Source organism: Podarcis tiliguerta, assembly GCF_965153285.1.
Source record: "Podarcis tiliguerta genome assembly, chromosome: 9".
Classification (NCBI taxonomy): Eukaryota; Metazoa; Chordata; class Lepidosauria; order Squamata; family Lacertidae; genus Podarcis; species Podarcis tiliguerta.
This window is the reverse complement of record NC_139542.1, coordinates 30,470,383-30,488,036: the sequence shown is the minus strand read 5'-3', so window position 1 is coordinate 30,488,036 and position 17,654 is coordinate 30,470,383. Positions and strand designations below refer to the sequence as shown.

Below are 17,654 nucleotides of genomic sequence, written 5' to 3'. Positions count from 1 at the left end.
AAACCCAAATGTTTCATATTTGCTCCCAAGTGTACAGTATGTCCTTACCTTAGTCTCCCCTCCTTCTTTTTTTCATTTAGTACTTCACAGCTGGAACACTCACAACTGCAGCATAACCAGGTAAGATACGCTGAGGAACACAAGGCCCTTGAGGAAAGATTAGGAGCGGGTGAATCCATTGGGGACAAGCTCCCTTTACTTACGTCTTAGGCCCCCTTCTCATGGTACACTGGTGGTGGCAGTGTAGCTCTTTTGCCTGCACTGCCTGCTTGGGTAAGAAAGCACAGATCCTGTAGAAGAGCAATGGGGAGCTGGATTCAGACAGTGGATTGGGTGCTTATCTCCCTCCCCCCATCCCAATGGGCCAACTTTGAAAGGCACATGACACCACAATGTCATTAGGTGACTGTTTTTCCCTAGCACCATGCAGGGTGCCTTGCAAGCCACAACTATCAGCACTGTGCTTTGCAAGTCCTGAGCATCAGCCGGTTGTCTACGCTGGCAAAGTACTGTGTATGGCACTATGTCCAGGGCTTTGTACAAACCCCCTTTTGGCTCAGCTGCGTCTTTATTTGCCCCACACGTGACATCATATACGCTGTCGGATGTTGGGCATGTGGGTATGGCTTGGCATTGAGGAGTTCTATGAGTATTGCCATTCTAGCTGTGGAAAGAACTTGAGAAACAAGATGTTTAAGAGAGTAAGGAAATTCCGCAGCAGTGCCTATTTTCAGAGCAGTTGTCAATATAACAAACTAAACCCTTTTTCTTTTTCCAATGGAGTAGCATCAGCCTTATGAATGAGCACCAGCTTCTCCTCACTACTTCTTTAGACTGTAATGCAAAGTTGTGGAGCCTAAAAGGGGAATATATAGGTAAGATTTAATTTTAGATGGTAATACATATACATTATTACACACTACTCCAATCTCCCAGCAGTGTGAGATTCCAGGTGCTTACCCAGGGTTCATGTTTCCTTTTGGTAATGAGGTACAGTGGAAGCTGTGGTCTCTTTGATATATGGTTTATTTACACATATATATAACTTAAGCCTACAGTGGAGGGGTTCACAGCATCAACAACCCAAGAGTATTGTTTCCTCCATAGCAGCAGCCTTGAATTCAAACAGAAATCAAACATCGTGCTGTGCCTTTCTGGCTTTCCGCTTTCCTTCTAGATCACAACATTACCAAACTCAACTCTAAACTCTGGCTTTTGGCGTTCTCACTATCTGTGAGATGAGGGAGGGGCCCTACCTATTTGCTGTATTGCACAGAGCCCCCTTAATCCTATGTTCTCTTAATGGCCCATCACCCAGGCAATTACCTCATCACGAAGCTAGCCTGGCTTACATTTTAACACCTGTTGGACCCAGGAATAAGGTGTTGCACGCACAAACTGATAACTATACACACTGCATGATCTGTCTGCAACCCACATACCCTGATCCTGTTTTTGCCACATCAAACTTTCTCTGATTGCATCTGGAATGGAACCATCACCAATGCATTGTCAAAGAACAGAAGTCTATCAATTGCTACTAACCATGATGGCTATTGCTTGTCCTCTACAGTTGAGGCAGTAATGCTTTTGCACATGTCTCTGGAAGGCATAGGGCTGGAGATTGCTCTTGTGCTTGGGTCCGGCTTGCTGGTCTCCCACAAGCATGCTCATAGGTGTCCACTGTGAGAGCAGGATGCTGGTCTAGGTGGGCGATCCTGCAAGCTCTCATTATGTTCTTATGTGGTTGTTCATTCCCTAGTACTGTAACAGTGGTTTTGGTTTTTTGAAAGCTTTATTTTGGGTTGTATCCAATCAAGTTATTCAGTTAGCAGGTCTTCCACCTGCACAATGGGATTTATGGGATTTCCTCTTCCTTTACTCTCCTGTTGTCCTCCCAAATCTGCCCTGTGGTTTTCTCCAACCCTTTGGAGCAGATTGGTTGGGGGAGTCAGGGAGCAGAAATTTCATTGCTCAGGCAGATGTTTTTATCTAACAGGACAACTTGGTTGGATATAGTCCTTTGTCTACATGCAAGTAAAAATTGAATATATGCATAACAGAGAAGATTCTGAGGTTGTCAAGTATAGCATTTTAAAGTAACTTTACTTTTTTTTTAAAAAAAGGTACATTTGGTCAAAGAGAACCATGGAACATAAAAGAGAAGTCATCTTGGGGACTATCAGAATCCAACCCAAGTTCAGAAACTACCTCTGACTCTTTTGGACAGGAATCTACAAGAACCTTTGACACACAGAAGAAATCCAACATGGATGCTGAGGTAGGAATATTATCATCACTGGGCAGTATTTGAGTTTTATTTAGAGCAGACACATTGAAATTAATGAACATGACTAAGTTAGGTCCATTAATTTCAAAAGGTCCACTATGTTTAAAAATTATGGTAGCTGAGTATATCCCATTGTCTTGTCTTTACATTAGCATTTGGCTTCATTACCATCTAGCTCCTGTCCCCAAGCCAGGTATACTATATTCCTGATAAGGATAGCATTTCATGTATCTGATGAAGTGGCCTGCAGCCCATGAAATACTCAGCAGTATACTCCCCATTCCCAAGCTCAATATCTCTTGAGATGTGAAACTACATAGCTTTTTCAATCTGGGCAGATCTGCGATTTTTGTAAGTCTCTGATAAGTATAATGAAAAATATGAAGAATCAGAAAATGGGATAAAATTTAATGTAGTGTTCATTGAGTACTGTATTGGTCCTCTGCCTTCTTCTCAGCTCTTTTTATGGAAATGAATGCTTTATGCCTGCTTGACACGTGGAGGGACTGGAAAACAGCATGATTTTCAGAATATATATATATATTTAAAAATTATTATGTTGGCTTATCCTGGTTTTGCTACTTTTTTTGCCTGCTCCAGCAGCTTCTAGCTATTTGTAACAAAATAAAAATAAAAAGTAAATTTGATTTGAAATTGTCTAAAAAACCCTGTTCTTTTAATATACCAAACATAATGGCTAAACACATTATACACAATACTTTGTTACTTTCAGAACCAAAAAATAACATTTGATCTGTAATATATGCTTTATAGAAAGTATTTTAATACCTTGCAACAATTTTATTACCCTTTCTCAGTCCTACTGCTAATATCACCCTTTGCTTTGAAGCTAAAATTATACAGCACAATTGTGTCACCAACTCACCCCACAAGCCCTTTCTTCCTTCTGGGAAAGCCTTGTAATTATAGTTGATGTTTCACCAAAAACCTTTATCTGGGAAATCATTGCTCCCTGTGTACTTTGAGGGCACTTCTCTGCCCAGCCTAAATGATTGGTATGTTATCCCATAGATAACTTGGGACACTTCAAAGATGGTAATAGACGATGAACTTGCTGAAGAATTGAAGCAAAGGCAGATAGACAGACTACATAGGTGTGTACAACTTGAATTTAAATCCTCTTTATTCACCGACAACATACTGGCCCATACTAGGTTAGCTTAACAGATATGCGAGTCTTGCATGGCGTAATAGAATTGACACAGGACAACTGAAAATTATATTTTGTTGACAGACGAGTCCATACTCAAGTGCGCAGTCTGTGTGTTTGATACAGTAGCAACATGTATTTCAAAAAACTGCTTTTTGCATCTACCATTCCCTTTGTGTGCCTTGTTAGTAGTTTCCCAGAAATTATTGAGTGTGATCTGCAGACTCCTGGCTATCCATATAGTCTATTCTCTCCCCATTCCCTCATCTAATTTCCCAAATTCAAGGAAGAAGTCTTAATTTTGTATCATTTGGAAAAGTATCCTTCTTACAACTACTAGCCAGAAAGAAAACAGCACACCATTTATCTTTCAGATCAAAGCAGTTCCAGTGGAAACCTATTCAACATGATGCAAACCAAATGAATTCTTACCACTCTCTTCCACTGTGTGAGTTGGCCGACACACAGCTTGCCTTCCACAAACCAAATCTAGCAGCAGAACTTGATGACCCATTTCTGTTGGAAATTTAACAGCTTCTTGGACAGGCTGCAGGGCAGAGGCCGCCTTTAAGCAACCAAGCAACTTTTCTCAAATGTATGATGTGTAAAATGCAAGCAGAATTTATAAAGTGTGCTGATGTGATTTTTTTCTGACCAAAGAGATCAGTCCTCTTCGTGGACATTAATCCCATTGGTTAGGACGATTATTGTATTACAGTCGCAAATTAAGCTGAAACTAGTGGCAATAAAAAAGTCTCAGGGGAACATCACTTCTGGTTCAAGAAGTAGATTTAAATATTTATTATAAATTTTTACACACAATCTCTGGTAAATCAGTGTTGCCACTTGGAAATCAACTGACATATTCATCCATTTGTGCATGATGTCACTATGAAGGATTCCATCCCTTTACATATAAACACTTTGCATACTTAAACATTGCTATAAGGTTATTCAAGCTGAACACACTCCTGTCCCATGGAGACACATTTACATAAGAAAACACTTGCTAAATATAAAATGTCTGTAGAACCCTGGCCATGGCAGCTGATTGACTTTAGCTTCAGCTTCCGTTATGGTGAACTGATTTCCCCAATTCACACCTTCCTTTTTCTGTGTCTTGAGGTACGTGCCTGTTATGAGAAAACTAAATGGAGTCACCTTGCAGCTTACAAGAATTGTACCATTTTGCTATTCACAAGTTTATCCTAACAAAATAGCAAATGGTGTTTTTTTTTTTAATTGGACAACACAACTTAGCAAGCTTTTGTCCTCCTCATACATACTAATTTAATATATTCACAGGAATCTATTCCAAATTCCAAACTGTGGAAATGAATTTGAAATTGCAAAGATCATTCTTCATAATGATTTTACACTTCTGACTTGAACTTGCTAGCTGGCAGCCTTGGGTATTCTAACTGCTGCTTAAAGTAGCTCTTCTGAAGCAAGGCTGGAAATAAACCTTAGGTTTTGGAACCTTAGGTATCTCTCTGTGTGTATTGTGCCTGTGTGCAAGAAAGGAAGATAGCAGGAAAGTTTCCACTTATACAGAAAGGCAACTCAAAAAACGACAACATTTGTCTGTAGGATAACTGCTCTGTAGAGAAGCTTGTACTGTGAATTGTGGCCTATTAATCTACTGATTTTTGTAAGATACCTACTTCCATTAAGTAGCAATCAGGAATTAAAATGGAGTGGGGGTTTAGATGAAAAAATTGTGAAAATAGATGAAATTGCAGTCAAATAGAGCTGTATTCCCAAGACTTGGCTATGTCACACACCCTCTTCTCTGATGTGACAGGAAGCGAAGCCTTCTCTTCCTGTTCTCTCTGATCAAGAACAAGCTTAGAGCACGCGTTTGAAGTTTTCATTCTGTATATTCTGCCTTCTCCTTGTTGCTTGGATAAATGCATGAATCTGACTTTTGGAACATTTTGTAAGTAAAGCTTTTTAAACTAACAGTGTGTGGTTTGTTCATTGCCAGAGGGGTAAAAAGAGAGGAGTGATGTATGCAACTAAATGGGTTATGAAAAGGGTTTAATAGCCTATATTCCCATGCTATAGTGCTGCTTGACTTTTGAGAGTTTAAACTCTGCTACTGGGGGCTCTCTCCTGCTGGAGAGTTCCTTCAGCCCTGCATTTTGAATCCAGGCACCCAGCCGATTCTTTTATTCATATTCCCCCAAGGATTCATACCCCCGCCCCCAAAATTAGTACCAAGGCCCGCACTCCGACTCAGTTAAATAAATGCCTATAATTAAATTGTAGCCAATTTAAAATCACACGAAATCTAAGTGAGAAACAAGCCGCTTAAAACAGGAATAGGCAAACTCTGCCCCTCCAGATGTTTGGGACTACAATTCCCATCATCCCTAGCTAACAGGAACATGGGTTAGGGATGATGGGAATTGTAGTCCCCAACATCTGGAGGGACAGAGTTTGCCTATGCCTGGCTTAAATCATGGCTGGGTAATCCATGGCCCTTCAGATGTTTGGGACTACAACTCCCATCATCCCTGATTTAAATGGTGGGTTCCATTTTTTTTGAGGTAAGGGCCATGGAAGATGAAGGAATAACCAGTTAACGTGAGCAGGCATCAATGCAGAAGGGCATGACATATGGAGTGAAATTATAATTCCTGATGATTCTAAACAGGTTCAAGAAAATAATCTGATGCATTCCAGTAATACTGGCCAAGACTTATGGGCTACTGTTTTATAGACAAGTGTGGGTGGGTGGCATGACTATGAATAATGAATCTATAAAACTATAATTACTGGTGTTAGTTGGAGATATAGTTCCAAAAGGATTCAAGTAGTACCTACTCTTGAAAATAGGAACTGAGCAAAAGCAGATAGTACCACTAATTTGCTGTTATGAGATAAGAGATAATTCATGCATATAAGCAACTGGGGGAGTAAAACAAAGTTGCTAATTAATTTTTCCCTATCACTCATGTTCAACATCATCCACAACCAGAAGTGGGAAGAAAGTAGACAGGAGGGAAAAAAGCAGACTATGCAAAACTGCTCAGTCTGCCTTCCTGATATTCACTAAGCACTTTCCTCATGTGTTTTTCATTCTCAGTAGCATGCAAATACCCCATCCCAGACACATTTAACTACACTAACATACTGATAAATCTACTGAAGTCACAATGAACCACAGGAACATGATGGGGAAGAAATTTAATTTATCTCAGACGCAAGGCACTATCCTCTATTAAGCCTAAACTGGAGAGGCCAAATCCATTATTAATGTTTTAAGAAGATACTTAGCTCTACAGGTCATGTGATACTGTGCCTCATGAGTTCTAGCACCAGTTGGCATACCATTGTGACTTAGGGTACATACTGTATCATTCAGTCCATGGTCTAGTATATTAACTTTTAAAACGTACTTTAAAATTACTCAAAATGCTAAACATAAGCCAAAAGTATGAACAGTACTTTCGTTACATATAGTCTGCAACTTAGAAATAATGTTCACTCAGAAACAGAAAGGTGTATAAAGCTAAACCCATGCCGTAAAATGTAAACAGATGAATTGAAAAATCTAGCATTTCTATCCCAAAAAGAACGAGTCCATGTTCACCAAGAAGCTTTACATATATATCACACTTTAATAGGCTGATTTTGATTTAACAGCTTCCCCTGCAAAGCACTCAAGCTACTTGGAAGAAAAAGTATGGAAAAGTGAAGAAAACCCCTGGAAGACCAGCTTAGAAACTTTTTGAATGAATTCTGGGCAAACTCCATATGCCTACACTGCTGGATTACTATTAATACAAACAAGGTTCCATCTTTGTACCATTTCATTAAGGGAATATTTTTCTGCAACAAATCAAGGGATAAAGAACAATTGCAAAAGTGTACAACCTCCTGTCTCATCTGAGCAACATTTCCTTAAATAATTTGGTGGGAACCATGCTTCATCCCTGAAGATATGAGCAGGGGGTTTCTAATGCTGTAACAGACCTTTCTTTTCTGCCATACTTTTCCACATCAATATTCTAGCTTGGACATTTTATACACAGCTCTCTGTAACCAATAATCACTTTAGTATCCAGAATTCATTTCTTTAGAGTAAGTCATTATGAAGTCCGTGTGACGTACCAGAAGCTGAATTCAGAATATGCTTGAATATGCACATGAAGAGTTTACCTCACACTGAAGCTGCTGGAAGTCTGAAAGGAATGGTCTCATCCCATAAATGCCTGTGCTAAATGGACTGCAAGGATATCACTAGTTCCACATATAAGAGAAAAATACAGGTCAAAAGAATGTAGCAAAATTGCATAATCCATTATCCTAGGTATTGGTCATAAAAACAGTAATCGGCTGCTTATCTGTGATTTGACTTCCTTTGGGTTATCTATCAAACACTGTAAAATTGGGTTATGCTCCACTGGTATCATAAGACAGACTTATGGCAGGTGCAAATAGGAGACAGTGACTCCTAACCCCTCCCAATAAAGCAGGCTTCCAAGTACCCACCAGTGTACAAAGCCTAACACAATAAATTAAATTCTTCCCTTCACACTTTTTTAAAAAAAACCAAGCATTTTATCTAGCTGGCAGATTGGCATAAAACGGGGTAAGCACTAAGTTTTCTGCAAGCATCTCTTGGCAAGGAGGTAGGAAATCCACTACAGACCCAAGTTCAAGAAAGGATCCTGATCCATGGAAGACTGAATACTGAATGACCCGTCTTCTTCTCCCACCCAACCCCATTTATTATTCAGTAACAATGTCTTGAAAGATAGAATCCACAATTGCCCTTAAATGTTGAGTAATTTCAACTGGCTTCTTCCAGTTGACAAGGAATTCCACTTGCATGAGCTCTTGTTATCGGGGACAAAGAGAAAACATCTGCACCACTCATTATTAAGATGGTAGTAGCTGGATTAGTTTGCTGAGGCATCTGAAAGGGGTGTGGTACACTTGGGTGCTAAGCCTCCTCACTGTACTCAGTAAATCTTAAGAACGTTTAGAACAAGCAAACAAAAAAACCCCTTTTCTTGCATTGTTCTGGTACCTCTAAACAGACCAGATGAAGATCTCTGTTATTCACCGTCCTGTTTCACAGCCATCCCAAAATCAACCTATTGGTGTGAAAGTTGCAGAAAGGAGTGTACAAGAAAGCTAGGATACCACACATTCAACCTCACGGTCCCAAGGGAAGATCAGAAAATGGCTTAAGCAGCAACATATCCTTCTTTCTGCCCTGAAGAAAGCTGGTTAAAAGCCTGAAAAATGAAGTCCAGTACAGGAATGTCTGGTAAAGTCAACCCAAGTCAAAGCCTCAGAAAAAACCTGTGAAATCCTGGACAGAGAACTTTGATAGAATTCCAAAAGGGCCTCTTTTTTGTGAAGTCTGCCTATCACCCTGCAATCACTTTGGATTAGTACCACAGAAACCCTAGAGAATGGTAAAACATTTAGTAACATTATGGAGATATTGTACATTGCACAACTAAAAGAAATTCTGCCTACAATACTCACTAATCTGTTAAAATCTGAGATTTGGGGAAAAATACAAAACAGAGTGGAGAACCTTCCTGCATGGAACCTGGTGCACAAAAAACTGTAAGAAATGACTGAATAACCTGAAACAAACTGTAATAGAACTTGCATAGTAGTTGTGGAAAAAGAGAAGCAAAACTCTGCTAATGTAACAAAGGCAACATATTTAAGCCAAAAACTGGGTTACTCATGAAGGATGTCTGTTCATTACGAGTTCTTTTGACCCCAATTTGCTCATATTTCAAGGTAGTTGATTTATTATCTCCTTTGATTAATTTTTAGGCTTAAAACTGTAATTGTAGAATCAAGTTGAAAGTAATGCAAATTTGGAACATTAGTTGCATGAATGTATCTTTGGGCTGAGTTTTTTATGGATGCCAAGGGATGCTTGGGACCATTGCTGACAGATTTTGTGACTTTTGTTGTGTTCCTTTTCTAAACACAGAAACAAAAATAGAAGATAATTTGGTCAAGAGAAATGGTAGAAGTATTTCAGTAAGGAACACTGACAGAGATCAATTACCAGTTAATGTGTGTGTATTTTCCACTTTTAATTCTGAGGAGGACATATTTAAAGAACATGCATAGGCAGCATTCAAAAGTTAAGCTAAATTAGCAAGTCTGGAGGTAATTAAGAGAAATGAAAACATGAGTGAGTCCCCAGTTATGGCCTTCAAACTTTCACTAACGTTTCATACTATTACAACTTTAAACAGTGTCCTCAGCATCAACACAGAATATGATATATAGGACTGTGTGTACACGGAGACCATGAGCTTTATTTTGAGTCATGTTGCTAAAGCTTATGACAAAGAATGCTGCTGGTATGAGCTCCTTTCAAGCCTTGGATGTTTTGTCTACAAGGTTCTTACAGTTTTCATGGTACATCAACAAGATTAACTAATTTGCCAGCTAACCTCTATTTTAATATTTAAATTAGAACAGTACAACAACTAGAAAAAGGTCAGTGCTTCAAGTGGCAATATTTAAGCCACATCAAATCCAATATCTTCCAAAATAAAGATGCAGAGATCTAGACTTCAGCATCAGTAGTGCAATACAGTGGCCTTTCCTGAATAAAGGAGCAGAGGCTTACCCACAATAAAAGCTTTAAATAAGGTAGATTGTTGTCATTTATATAGCAATTCTGCCTATTTGATATAAAATATATTGGGAAAGCTTAAACTGACTTTTACAATCTACATTCAACTAACGCTCCACATAAGCGGTATCATGGAATGAACAATGGGAATGCACTCAAATAGAAAAACACTTTCAAACCTACTGCAAAGAACAAAGGACAGAAAGTTGACTAACTGAACATCTGTAGTGTGAATCAGACATAAAAGAAAGATGGACCCTCTGATTACTTGCACTGTTTTTAATGGACTGAAAGAAATGCAAAACTTAGTCCACATCCATTTCTTCAGATGATTTAGGCTGCTGGCAACTGTCCTCTGATTTTGTGTCAGCACCACTCTGTCCATTCATTGGTCCATTGTGTTCACTAGATTTTGACTGATCTTCAGACAGTGGCTCTGCCTTGGGCTTAGGCTTGTAAATAATAGGGTTACATAAACTGTCCAGTTCCTGTTATTAAAATGAAGAGGGGGAAAATATGGTAAGCTGGCAAAAAATACGAATGTAATGGATTATGATGAGGTATACCTGGGGGTAATTATTTCACTAAAGATTTGCCCATGACTGAAACATTCTGGTATTAAGCAACTGTTTACAAATCAGCTTGAAGAGCCTTCAGATAATGGAAACTGCTACAAATCTTGTTAGCTACATTATTATCTGCTCCAATTGTTGAATCATCAAGCTTTCTGCAACGTATGCTAAATGGCACACATAGGAAATTGCTTCTTGCTTATCCAGAGACAGAAATTATCCATTGCTAGTCAAAATCTGTTTATTGCTTTGAACATTTTCAATCAATCTAAATTGTTGCCAAATATCAGAACACAGGGTTTTCAAAACAGATATATGGTTTTACCTGCAATATATGCAGGCATGCGCACAGACATACACAAAAACACCTATATACCCTTTATGCACATTTAGTGTAAGAAAAACAACAGATGCTCCTTCCATTGATGAAGTGAAACTTTAAGATCCAGGCCAAATCCTTCTGCATCAATCAGAGCGTTAGCTGATTTTTGGTGTCACCATACTGAGACACTGTGATTCAAAGCCCTGTGTCTACAGATGGGTCACATTAACAGTTATGGTAGATGGAGCTCACCATGTATAGATGCTAAAGAGTAACTGTACTACTGCTATCCTTTTTATTAACTTTAACAGAAATGTTTGTTATCCCCTTCTATTACTTGGAATTTATTAATTTATTAATTTATTTATCCATATTTATATTAATCCCATTTCATTCACAGAAATTTCACATTTACCTTAGATTTCGCTGTTATTTCTGCCACTTTCACAACAGGATCCTGGGTGAGACTCAGCCTGTTCTGTGCATTCATTTTTGAGTTCAACCAATTCATTGCTTCACTGGTATACTTTTCAACTTTTTCCATATCAACAGGATCAATGTGATCGTATTTTTCATCCTAGAGGAGAAAAAAATATTGTAATTATTAATAAGTTATTTAAATTCAGAAAGGTAATACATACGCTCATTTCTGAAGTCATTCCAGACTATTATTAAGGAAGCATAACTATGGTTAAGTATGATGTGTGAACTGATAAATCATGATTTGCTATCAGCAAGCAAATCAGAAAAATCAGAATACCATATTCATGGGCCACATCCAATCTATGAGCCAGGAGTTCTGCATCTCTTTTCTATGCTACGGTCTTTTCCAAACAGCATAATTTTGCAAACTTGAGTAATTATCTATTAAAAGGAACTCTAAGTTTGGAAATACAATTTGTGAAAAGTCACTCCACCTGATTTACTGATGGATAAACAAAGCTTAGACATAAAATATATTATCAATTGTTACATACCACAGAAGAAATGTTTAATTGTGAATATAGTATGTTAAGGTTATGAAAGAAAAAAAATCAAGACACAACAAGATGAAAAAGAAGACATATTTGTTTCTGTTTAAAGGAGACACATTTTACCCTCTTTCAAAAGATTTTGTTGACAAATAATTTGTAGATTAGGTAAGTTATACAGGAGTTCAATACAATACTATTAAAACTACCCTGTAAATCTTATGGACCTACCTTATTTTTGTATCCTTCTACAGCTTTCATAAGCAGCTGGAGTTTCTTTCCCAAATCATTTAATGCTTTAGGCCTCTCTTCATGTTCCATGTATCTATCATGAATAGGACCGCCAAATTTCTACAACAGAAGAAGCAGAAGTTGAGATATTTAAAAATTATCCCCTAAAAACTGGAGAAAGCATGAATAAAGGTAGCATATTTTTGGAACTATTAAGCAGAATTCCTTGTAAACCTACAGGAAAAAAGAATGGCAATCTGGGGAAGCAAATGAACTAGTTACTTTGCTGAGGAAACAGAAAAATGGCTCACATGCCAGCATTAGCAAGTCTCTCTTCTCTAGTGTATTTAGAATCAAAGGGTTGAATCCAGAGTTGCAGAGCCAAGCTCTACAACCTGACTGCTCTTGTGGGTGGAAGGGGATATGCTATTTCCCTCCACAATCTGCTCCAGAGTTCAAGGCCCTCTCAAACAGCACAGGAGGTGCAAACCCCTCCCTACTGCTTGCAGGAGTGCCTAGTAGAGTGGGAGCCTCTGCTGGATCAGACTCACTTCTGTGAACAAGAGGCAGCTTTCTGTTCCTAGAACAGCAGGTCTGGAACCAATTCATGAAGTTAGAGACCATCAAACTCCAGCTAATGCTTGATACAAGAAATCCAGAGCTAGTATATCCCCAACTATAATTTCATCTTACCAACCTTGGTTTGGAAGTGTATGAGACAAATGAAGGGAAAATGAAATTAATCATCAACAAGTTGCTGTGACACACATTATCAGCACCACAGATGAGAAAGTCTTGCTCAGTGAGGGAGTAATACAAGTCCTGCCTAGGTGAAGGCATAGCTGGACAGAACTTGAAAGGGGGCATTTTCTCTTGCTGCACTGAGATTATGGAACATCTTGCATTGTAAAGTGCAGCTGGTCTCCTCTCTCAATGTTTTTCACTGGTCCTTGAAGATAATTTTATTTTGGAAGGCTATTATTTTAGGAGGCAAATGAAAACTCAGTTTCAATGTCATGGTAAACCATAAGCCACCTTATCAGAGCCACTCTGCTCCTTTCCTGGTGCAGGAGAAACAACCACTGGTTTAGCATTATGTCCACACTGGGAATCAAGGCTTGTTTCAGTCCAAGCAAATCATGATCTCTAGCCAAGGTTTTTTGGGGGCTGGTAGGGAGACTTGCAAATAACTTTGTGCCTCTGGTCCCCTGGTTCTTCTTGCATCTTCTACCAGGAGTCACAACAAACAACAGGCTGGGTGTAAGCCTCAACCCATGAAGGACTAACTACCTGATTGTTTTTTTAAATAATTTTAATTTTATAGTCAGTCACCATAAGGTACTTGGGTTGGCAGGAAGGTATAATATATTTTTCTACAAGTGTACAGGTTGAAGGCTTAGTTTTTTTACTGGGAGGTATGCGAAAGAAAATGCTGATATCAGTACTCAAAGTCCGTATGAAGCTATGGTACTTGCAACTACTCCATTTAATCAACTTTAATTAATGCTCTTGTGACATCTTGAATCTCTTGCTGTCTCTGGTCAAATTTCAGTGGCTTTAAGACAGCAAAGCTACTAGTCCACATATCTACGACATTCAATTATTACACTTCTTAAAATACAGGTCTTACTTTCATTTCCTGAAGTTTTTCCACATATACATGTTTTGGTTGGTCTTCTCCATCTTCATAAAGCCAGTTTTCTGTGTCCTCCAACATTAAAGTTATCTTTCTTGAATCCTAGAAAAAGCAGTACAAAAAGCCTTGCCATTTTGAATGAGTGAAAACAGAAGCTGTCTGTGTAAGAATGCATTCAGCTACAAACACTTATATCCAATACTGACACTGTAACAATAATGTGTTATAGGAAATTGAGTTTTACAGAATTTTACAGAAAAGGGGGAAATAGTTTCAGCGCTTCAGCTATAATGGTATTAAAAACTAAACTGGAATGCTAACTGGGTCCCATGCATTATGCTAAGGTATAGAAACAGCTAGTAGAAATTGAGTTTTGTTACAATTATTCCAAGGGTATCGTGTTCTTGCTTTACCCCTCATAATTTCTGCATAAACATTTAACAATCTGAGTGACTCAGCCACAGCCTGAATGACAGGACAAGGTAAAGCTAAGTAAATTAAGTCTAATGGTTAATTAGTCAAGCAATGCATGAAGGCTATAATTCCATTTAAGCTTCTCTCTGAAATACCCTGCTAATTTATTTTAGTGTTGCTGTAGTTAAAATATAGTACATTTAAATCTATAGTCATGCAGAAAGCCACACTAATTTATTTTTCCCTATTCCAATATATATTCATCAAGTGATTTGTGACAAATGTAGCAATAGGAAATGCAGGAAAGTCAACAAAATATGGGGGGGGGGGGAATGAAATTCTGAAGCTGTAGCTGAAATGCATATAGCTCAGAAATGATTTTAAATTGATAGGATTGAAAGTTAAAAGCACACCCATATATTTTGAGCTTGTATGTTATTGTAAAGGAACTGGAAGCGAAAATGACATGTGGCTTTTCTCTAAAAATGAAAGATACGTTTATTGATTCTTTATTACTTCACACTTTCCCTCATATTTCAAAAAGGAACATTTATGTTTTAGGTAATATGCAAATGTATTTACACTGAATCAATACATCAAATTATCTTTCTTTTAACTAATTACTGTAGTCAACTAAAAAATCAGTTTCTGCTACTCTAAAGTATGCCATGTTAACTTTAGAATATGCTGTACAAATATTGAAAGTTTTTCTCCAATAGTCCACCAAGTATTTGATCTGAAATATTTGATTGACGTTTCTTCCTAAAGCATACTTCGTATGACTTAAATGTTATATTCAAATTCAATGTTTTACCTGGAAATGATTATTAGAATATTTGTATATATTAATGTTTGTATATATTTTATGACATGATGTGATAATAGGAACTTCCCTTACATTACTTAGAATATAAGAAAAAACTGAAAGCAGTGAAAACAATAAACATACATGCTTCAGCATGCATAGGAATCTGGGTACGGTTCCTGTTAAAATTACAAATTTCATTTGCCTGCTATTTTATTCATTCAAGTTGCCCTGTTTGGTTAGCATTGTGTATATTCATTATGTTACTACTTTTATGCAAAATGGATTTCTCAAAACATAAAGTCTTGTAACAGTGGGAATTTTTAATATTCTAATATAATATAACTCCAAAATCAATTTTAAGAATTAACTTATGGGACCAGTTTAAACATTACAATCCTGTATTAGAACTTCAAAAATGCAAGTAAAATGCTGATTTAAAGAGGTGAAGGCAAAGATCTTCAAGAGCTCTGCAAGACCTATGTCAGACTAATCGCCAGAACTCTCCAATGTGACAAAGACTTATGCCTTCAAAAAATTTCATTTTGTTATATGTGCTGTTTAATGAAAATACAGTAGGGTGAATTCAATGCTATAGTGCAGCTGTGATTTAAGGCACACTGCACTTTTCGGACATCAGCTACCCTCCTTTTCTTTCAGTATGATTTGCCAATTAAACAGATTCCTCATGTTATAAATACACAATAATTCTTACATCTTCAGTGATGAATTTTTCATAGACACCACAGAGCTTGTCTCTTAGATCATACACATACTCTTCAACAGCATTTTTGGCATCATTTTTCTCCTTCTCCAGCTTGTCTTGCATTACCATCTTCCCCTGTAAGAAAATTTTAAGTCATTTTAAATCTTGACAAGTACAGAGATGTTATTTTTTTCAGATATATTTTTGGGAATCTTCCACAACAAACCTCTTCAGACTCTGGAATCTGTTGAACTGAACCAACCACAGTGTCATGTACTCTAAACTTGGTAAACTTATGAATAAAAAAAAATACAATATTCCATCACTTAACTGCAATAGATTTACTATTATAACTCAGTTTCTTCTAATTATTTTATTTAATCTAGAATTGAGACATCTGCTGTACAGACATGGAATAACTCTGTATCCTTACCTCATTTTCAATGTAGCAGTTAATAACGTCCTGTCCCACCTGTCTGTATAGGTTAACCTGGATAGGTAGATCAATACTCTTGATCTTTGCTTTAGTTTTGCCAGACTGAGCTGTGTCAATCTTGTCTCCTGAAGCAGTCTGCAGAATTACACATTGAAATATATGTCAACATTCAGAATATTTGAACCCAGTGTACAAAAATGTGTCATATAAAGATTTGACACAATACAATTTTAAGATGAAAGATCCACAGAAGGATAATATTACTGTTTAGCATCTGCAGATGCTGCAGGATTTTTTGGATGACACTTAAGTCAAGCAAGGAAGCTAGTTCAAGCAATGCTTAAATAGAAAATCCTCTTAGAAGCGCTTTAGATTAACAACCAAAGAAGAGCTACTGCATCAGTTTCTATTGAGGGTGTGTAAGGCTATCTTAATTCTCTGTGTCACAGGATGCATTTGAAGCCCATTAGCGCATGAATGAGTGTTTAATGCCTAGATAGCAAAACTCATGGCTATATTTAAGTAAGTTATTGCGGACTGATCACACAATAGTACAAGGGTATTTTCCCATCAACTTCTTAGCAGTTTTGGACAAGAGCCATTCCTATTCTAAGATTTGAGGTCCTCAAACTTATCTTTGCTATTTCATACTGACCTTTCCTTCACAGCTTATATGATCAACTTCCTCGTCGCCTTGATTATGCTGCTCATGTTGGTTCTTGTGATTGCCATCATCTTGATCAACCTGCATTTTAGCCTATAAAAAAGAAAAGTTTTACCTCCACACTAAACTTTACAGGAAGGTGTACTCTAGTCATCTACATAGAAGCTTTGTGCAATCAGACAAGATGTATCAGTAAAAAAAGCACTTTACTTAACTAGTGCTTGTTTACTTGAAGCACATAACTGTCACTCTTAGCATAATGTTTAAGGCTTCTCAAGCCTTGTTTCCTTCAACATGATAAAGGCAAGGAAAACATATTCTAGATCATGAAATTCTAAATGGTGGCAATTAGATTACTCCCACAATACTGGAAAACAAATGAAAGACGACAAGAGGATGGAGTTGATTAACCCCAAATGAAGACAAAACTTTTCAGAACTATGGGTCCTGAATCCTTTCATATTCTATTAGATTCTGGTCGTTGCTCAGTGGGGTTTAACACACTAACTAGCAGGGCCACCACTGCATCTGCATTGCTGGATGTGACAGAAGAAGGGGACAGGTGGATCTCTGTATAAATCTTGAGATGATGAGGCAATCTGGTCTGGATTGAGCCTGATGCAGCCACATGACAGGAGTGGAACCAGCCTGGAAACCAATGAATCCCAGGCCAACTCAGTCCCCTCCCATTTCAGGGCTTTCTGCTGGTTTCTGCCTGGCCATTTGGCACCTTCACCCAATCCAACTTCTTTCTCCTCTCCAAGGCCAGTGTAAAGAGGTTTAAACTGCTCTGCCAAATGCCTAT

The 17,654-nt window shown here is 37.8% G+C and overlaps 2 protein-coding genes across 3 annotated transcripts in view; one reads left to right on the top strand and one right to left on the bottom strand.

Annotated features, from left to right (window-relative positions):
- Window positions 1-5,423, top strand: part of LOC310685261 (cilia- and flagella-associated protein 337-like) — a 33,333-nt gene extending 27,910 nt beyond the window's left edge. Inside the window, exons 22-26 of one of the 2 annotated variants that reach the window (XM_083457271.1) lie at window positions 81-120; window positions 787-875; window positions 2,127-2,281; window positions 3,323-3,405; window positions 3,836-5,423. In XM_083457271.1, coding sequence (XP_083313397.1) covers window positions 81-120; window positions 787-875; window positions 2,127-2,281; window positions 3,323-3,405; window positions 3,836-3,992 — 524 coding nt within the window. In that variant the 3' untranslated portion in view covers window positions 3,993-5,423. Of the gene's footprint in view, window positions 1-80; window positions 121-783; window positions 876-2,126; window positions 2,282-3,322; window positions 3,406-3,835 lie in introns of both variants that reach the window. The other variant, XM_083457270.1, reaches the window with a different exon arrangement.
- A 4,097-nt stretch (window positions 5,424-9,520) lies between these two features.
- The window catches only part of HSPA4L (heat shock protein family A (Hsp70) member 4 like), a 26,851-nt gene continuing 18,717 nt past the window's right edge, over window positions 9,521-17,654 (bottom strand). Inside the window, exons 13-19 of the mRNA XM_083457276.1 lie at window positions 16,841-16,942; window positions 16,183-16,320; window positions 15,759-15,884; window positions 13,819-13,926; window positions 12,189-12,308; window positions 11,402-11,563; window positions 9,521-10,580 (exon numbers count right to left, since the gene is read on the bottom strand). Of these exons, the coding sequence (XP_083313402.1) occupies window positions 10,398-10,580; window positions 11,402-11,563; window positions 12,189-12,308; window positions 13,819-13,926; window positions 15,759-15,884; window positions 16,183-16,320; window positions 16,841-16,942 (939 nt within the window). The 3' untranslated portion in view covers window positions 9,521-10,397. The remainder of the gene's footprint in view (window positions 10,581-11,401; window positions 11,564-12,188; window positions 12,309-13,818; window positions 13,927-15,758; window positions 15,885-16,182; window positions 16,321-16,840; window positions 16,943-17,654) is intronic.